The sequence below is a fragment of the Hevea brasiliensis genome, chromosome 9 (assembly GCF_030052815.1).
Source record: "Hevea brasiliensis isolate MT/VB/25A 57/8 chromosome 9, ASM3005281v1, whole genome shotgun sequence".
NCBI classification, from domain to species: domain Eukaryota; kingdom Viridiplantae; phylum Streptophyta; class Magnoliopsida; order Malpighiales; family Euphorbiaceae; genus Hevea; species Hevea brasiliensis.
The window spans coordinates 70,984,270-70,990,410 of record NC_079501.1 but is presented as its reverse complement, the minus strand read 5'-3'; the positions used below and the strand labels follow the sequence as shown (position 1 = coordinate 70,990,410).

At 35.6% G+C, this 6,141-nt stretch overlaps 1 protein-coding gene across 2 annotated transcripts; it reads right to left on the bottom strand.

Moving 5' to 3' along the window:
- Positions 1–275: 275 nt before the first annotated feature.
- On the bottom strand, positions 276–5,514 carry LOC110658318 (uncharacterized). 2 transcript variants are annotated; one of them, XM_021815874.2, is made up of 6 exons: positions 5,225–5,514; positions 3,877–4,205; positions 2,407–3,058; positions 2,126–2,325; positions 1,788–2,032; positions 276–1,606 (listed from the first exon to the last, which is right to left on the bottom strand). In XM_021815874.2, the coding sequence occupies exons 2-6, from the start codon at positions 4,143–4,145 to the stop codon at positions 807–809; spliced, it is 2,166 nt and encodes a 721-aa protein (XP_021671566.2). In that variant the 5' UTR covers positions 4,146–4,205; positions 5,225–5,514; the 3' UTR covers positions 276–806. The 2 variants fall into 2 exon arrangements, with proteins under 2 accessions (XP_021671566.2, XP_021671565.2); XM_021815873.2 differs by having other exon boundaries at positions 3,877–4,162.
- Positions 5,515–6,141: the final 627 nt, after the last annotated feature.

Genomic DNA, 6,141 nt, shown 5'->3' with positions numbered 1-6,141 from the left:
TAGAATGATGGTGGAGAAGGATTAAATTAAAACTTTACCCTAAACTTAAGAGGGCAATGACTGCAGCCTAAATATGTCCTTTAGATTTCATAAACAAATCTAAAGTCTGTAATGAGTCAAATTTAATAATCTCTCCCTTGCCAACTTCCTCTCTCCTCCTTTCTCGTCTCCTTGCATTCAAATAGGCATTCCCTCATTTTTCACATCATATTCTTCTAGCTCTCAATGTAGATCATCAATCCAGCAACTGTTGTAATCTATCTCCACAACTCAAATTCCAACTCATGATAGCTGTTTTCTATTCAAGCCAATCTAGGAATGTTGGAATTACCAGGTCAAAAAGCATACACATTTCCAGAGTGTCAATCTATAAAATTTAACAAAAGTTTGCTTATACATCCCCTCTGTCCGAATATATACGTTGCACAAGGAATGAGAGAATGAAATAAATAAATGGCAATATTCTCATGAATGCCTACTGAAGTTTGAACCCATGAACGTTAACTTGAGCATTCAGGCACAGGCACAGCTTTGATTTCCTTAGCTCTAGGTAACTCTATGCTTTCAACCATATCATGGCGTAACATGTCCATTCATCAGAATGAAACTAAGGTGGTGGTAAGGAGTATCTAATCCTCAGTTGACTAACACAGATCAGGATTCACGAAACTTCATCAAGAATGGATTTGGAATTACCAATACTCAATACTTGACATGTTTGAAGCCAAAGAGAATTATGAGCAGAAATCAGTTAGCTTGGGTCAGAACCGTCTTGGAACCGGTTATTCCTATCCACCAACACAATGCTACCATCTTAATCTTGACAACCTTTTACGCTTTCGATTCTTTTGACGCACAGCAACATTCTTTGTAATACTCCTGGAACTAGATGGAAGAACCAGAATTGACGATGGTATGCCAACAGATGTTCTACCTTTCTTAGAAACCCATTTCAATGGCATATTATTTACCACAGTACTGATATTATTTGAGCTATTCAGTTCAACTAGTTGTTTAATCTGTTCAAGCATCTGCTGTGTCCAAGCCATTGACAAATCCAAAGCAATTGAATCATCCATATGTTTTTTCCTGAGACTTGTCAAGATCTCTTTGAAGGACCGGAAAGACATAGAAGACTGATAACCTTGTCGATTTTCACATATCACATTGACCTTGATGACGTGCTTGCAAAGGTTACCTTGCAATGACCATGCACAATCACAAAAAGCAAATTCTGATCCAGGATTCCACACTATATGTGTTAGATTGCTGTCTTTCTGACTTAAGACCTTGGCAAAGAGCTGATCCTTATCATCCAAAGTAACAGCGGTATCAGGGATTTGCAGGGCCCTGTGCCATGATGTAGAAGCAACATATTCCTCCTTGACATTTTGAAAAGAATCACTTTCGTCTGCATACCGATCTAGCCAGTAGCTTGAATGCAACTCAGTTGTCAGCTTGTGCACTAACCAATCAACTCTCTGGAGTGCACCAAGATGTGAATCATCAAATAATTTAGCTTTCAGCTTTACATGATAGGCTTCTATGGCACCAGATGCCTCTTGGCTCGCAAGAGGAAGAGCTCTCATTGTTGAAAGCCACATTTCTGTTAAACATGGAGTAAATAAAAAAAAAAAAAAAAAATTACAACATGAATCAGTGCAATTCCACACCATGCTTTCACGTGTTTAGAGGTCTCTGCATGAATGTCAATGTGCATGTATGTGTCCATGGTGTCCACAATACAGAGAGAGAGAGAGAGAGAGAGAGAGAGAGAGAGATCTAACCAATCTTAGGCACCCAAGAAGCTTTGAAATATTGTATGAATGCAGTTTGATCAACAAAATCAAGAGTTAACTCTTCCAAGGCAGCCAAAGTATCAAGTCCATCCCAAATTCCATAAACTATTTTTCCTAGACGTTTGAAAATCTCCCGCTGAACTTCAATGTTACTACATTTTCTGACAATATTCCTCAGCCATGATCTACGAACACGCCATAGAGAAAACAATATGGGGCAATCAAATACGTCCCTGAAAATCCAGTCAATGCACAGCATAAAACTACCATACTTCATGATTGCATATTTTTAAGTTGAACTATCCTCTAGAGCGAAATTAACTTGCCTTATGGGATCATTCTCTGCTGCAGCATCATCAATCAAAAATCCACTGATCTTCCATCCAGGCTCTACACTTGAAGCTCGGCTGAGTAAAGCCTTCATCCACTTAGCAACATCTGGCTTTGCAAAGCTGCGTGTGATTACCCATGCAACAGGAAGCGCATGTTGTCTTGAATCAAACACAAGAAGTGTGCACAATGGATACTGACAACCAAACAGACTATAATCAATTACCTTACATGTGTTTCAAAGGTATTTAAAAGTAGGAATCTACCAGTATATTACCTTGAGTCTCTTAATGCCAAATGTTGAATCAGCTGCAATGAGACTGCGATGTCCGAATCGGATCATTTGTTGCAACTGCCATTCTGTTTGGATCCCCAGAATAAAAGGATCAGCTTCTGAAGTATTCTGATAAAAGAAAATAGATTTCTTATTGCGTTCAACCCACATCCTGATGCTAGCTTGATCATCTAGATCCAGCTCATGGGTGGATCTCTTTATAATCATCCCAAGTTTTTGAACATATTGTGAAGCAAGGCTATCAACCTTTGCATTTGAACCACAGTATCGCTGAATGCCTTCAATGTGTTTCTCCAGCACATTCTCCTCAGGAATTCCAAGATAGATCATAGACATTGTTTGCTGCTGAATTTCATTACAAATATAAGGAATCTTCTTGGCACCAGGGCCAATGGCATCTCTGTCGAGTGGCCCATGGCAGACAAATCCAGACTTGTTTACATGACGCCGGTCATTATATATGATAAGTGCAAGTGAAGGACGAGCATATAGGCGTTTCACTACAAAATGGCATGTACAGCCACGCATGGATTGAGGCCTAGCAGCACGATTTCTGGTGTTTAGTCGATATCTTCGACTAGGTAATATGCCTCCACCTTCTCCATAATTTTCGGGACCAAAGGAGCACCAATACCTTACAAACAAGAAAATCAACGCGTGAACTTAATCATTTAGTTTAAGAAAAACAAAACTGTCAATTAAATTTGTGTAAACATATAATACTTCCTAATCAGGAGTTAAATGGCCAACTAAATTGTTATGAGTAAGGAGTGGAGCTGTTAGGGGCTTAGTCCAGTAGTTAAATAGGAAGATTCTATTGTACTAGTATATTGTAATTACTCTCCAGTCAATTATAATTGTAGAGAGCAGTTATAGGATCCAAAGAAGCATAAATAAAAACTTATTGTAAAGAGAAGACTATCCAAGATCATTAATAATCAAAGATATCTCTCATCTCTGAAATATTTTCTTTCTCTTCTCATCTACTCTCCTCTTTTCTCACCTACTTCTATTCTTTTCTCATCTATTTGTATCTCTCTCTCCCTATTCCTCTGTTTTAGTAAGTGTGCAGGCTAATATGTAACATAAATCTAACATTAAAAAGGGATTGTGCATGCATGTATGCATAATATAACATGCCATGGCAAGGATTAATCTGTTCATTTTGGGAACTACATGGTTTTAAATCATCTTGAAAAATTATCAGAGCTACATGGACTTAAAAGAGTTGATAACAAGGATAGTGTCAAGTAAAGGAAGAGGAAAATGAATGTCCATCTTTTTTCTTTTAGCGGCCATCAGTTTTAACTTAATTCTTCATAGAATGCTAAAATAGTGATATGTTCAAAAACAAAATAAAATGAAATTTTAGTAACAAACATACAACCATACAACTATGCAACCGAAAGCACATGACACTACAAACAGTTTTCGAGTACACCAGAAACTTACAGTTTATATTCCAAATACTCATCATTCTTGTACTCCTTTAAGCTGCCCTTTGATCGTTTTCTTCCCCTTTCAATGTGAAAACGAGTTGGACACTCTACATTAGAGCATTCTCCAATTATGAAAGTATCAACTCGATCATAAGGAATAAGAGCTACATCATCATGGCGGTCAGGCGTGCCAAACTTGGTCCAAGTCAAATCAGCAGAAGAGAATTCCTCCTCTGGAGGATTTTGCACAGGAATATCAAGTATGGATTCAACTATATCCATCTGTTGTGTAGTCCAACCTATTGGTATGTGTTCAAACCAGCTTAATACTCAGCAACATATCTATAAATTCAACAAAACACCATAATCAAAATACATCAAAAATTTCATTTGAAAGCAGAATCACTACACAGTAGCAGCTGATGTTGGATCCTGATCACAAGCCACTTTATAACCTATTCGTTCTCTTTTCTCCCCGCAAAGTTATTATTCCAGGAACAATCATAAAGAGTCAATGAATGAGAAGCCCAATCATCATTTGATTAGTGATGCTGGATCTTCTACTAGGGATTTAAGGTTAATTTAAGAAGAAATTTAGGAAGTAGAATTTGAGTTTGTTTAATATTCCACAATTCCTAATTAATGATGGTTTAGTATTTTCTTATTTTGGGATTCCTCATACTAGTACTCTTAAGGACTAGTTATTATACTATAATAACTATATCATCTAGGTATTATTATGACATTGACACAGTTGAGAATTATTAGAAAATTTGAAAATTTATTTCTTTTTTCCTTTTGAGTGTTCTTTGAAGTTCCACATCAATCAGCTAAGGCAAGTGCTATTTTGGAATAGTTATACTCAAAAGACCAGCAAGTAATTCTATAGAGGTCAGACTAGTATAACCAGTTTGAATTAGGGCAAACCAGACAAGCCGAATGGGTTGACAAAAGAGGGAAAACATTCATGTAAACAGGCCAACAACTCAAAGAGCCACAACCCAAAAACAGAACAAACAAATATATTACACTCCATCATCAAAAAGTAGTAAACACTTGGAAATTAAAAACCCTTTAGTGAACGAACAAATATCCTAAAGAACTGAAAATTACTGAAACAAAAATGCATATCAACAATTCAAAAACAGCAGATAATTCCTTACTTTCTCCCCATTTCATTTGCCAAAAAAAATATTAATGGGAAATTGAAATGGATAAAAGAAAAATACATGGGTTATCATCAGTAAAGTATCAATAACACTAAGATGAAATGGCAATCGATACCAAATAAGGCAGTGAAAATCGCCAAAAACAAAAAAGGTGGCTCGTGCGTGTGCATGGAGAGTGAGAGAAAGACCGACCTTGAGGCTAGTAAAAGTGACAGCATAAGCAGAGCGAAGCGAATGGAGGAACTCGCGAACTTCTTCTCCCTTTCCTTCGCGAAACGCCGCTGCTGGAGCCACCAAACTAGCTGCTCGCCGTCACTTGGAGTTCGCCAAAGTTACTGTCGTCAGAAGAGAAGCTAGCCGGTCTGTGGTTGCGCCGTCGAAAGAGTAAATGGCGGAAGGAGAGGAGGGTAGGGAAATTGACGAGGGAGGGAAAGAAAAAGGAAAAGGGAAGGGGGCGCTGCTCCTGTTTCGAAAATCTGACTTTTTTTGCTTTTAATGAATTTTAATTTAATTATGGTCCCTCCACCCTAAATTATTTAATTAGGTCCGAAATAATTTTACAATCAAGTTCACTATTACTTTAATATGTGTAAATCAATTTTTTATTTAAAACAATCATCGATTACTGACAATAATAATAAAACAATAATATATATATATATATATATATATATATATATATATATATATATATTAATTCAACTCTTAAACTTCAATAATATCAAAAACACAATTTATTAAATAGGTCAATACAAAATATTAAATATTTTAATAAAATAAAAATATAATTATATAATAAAATAATAGAAGGAATTGTAGATTGTGCAAACTAAATGTAATTTTGTTAAAAACTCGCACAAATTGAATCATAAAGTGAAAAAGAATTGTATTAATTGCTAAAATGATAAATATAAAATTTTGAAATTAAATACAAGATTGAAAAAAATAAAAAGATAGATAGATTAAAAATAAATAGATTGTTGTAGTTTATTATTATTATTATTATTATTATTATTATTGAATTCTAGATTCTTCTAAAAATAATCATACGATACTATAAATATTCATTATTGGGTAACGAGAAAAACTCGCACAAAGTGAATCATAAA

Bases quoted from the DNA above. Each gene is read 5' to 3' on its own strand.
- LOC110658318 (XM_021815874.2), bottom strand. From the start codon at position 4,145: ATGGATATAGTTGAATCCATACTTGATATTCCTGTGCAAAATCCTCCA. The intron at 2,326-2,406 runs GTAATATACTGG...TTTGGTTGTCAG, and splicing joins TTGGCATTAAGAGACTCAAG to TATCCATTGTGCACACTTCT. The intron at 2,033-2,125 runs GCAAGTTAATTT...CTGGATTTTCAG, and splicing joins GCAGAGAATGATCCCATAAG to GGACGTATTTGATTGCCCCA.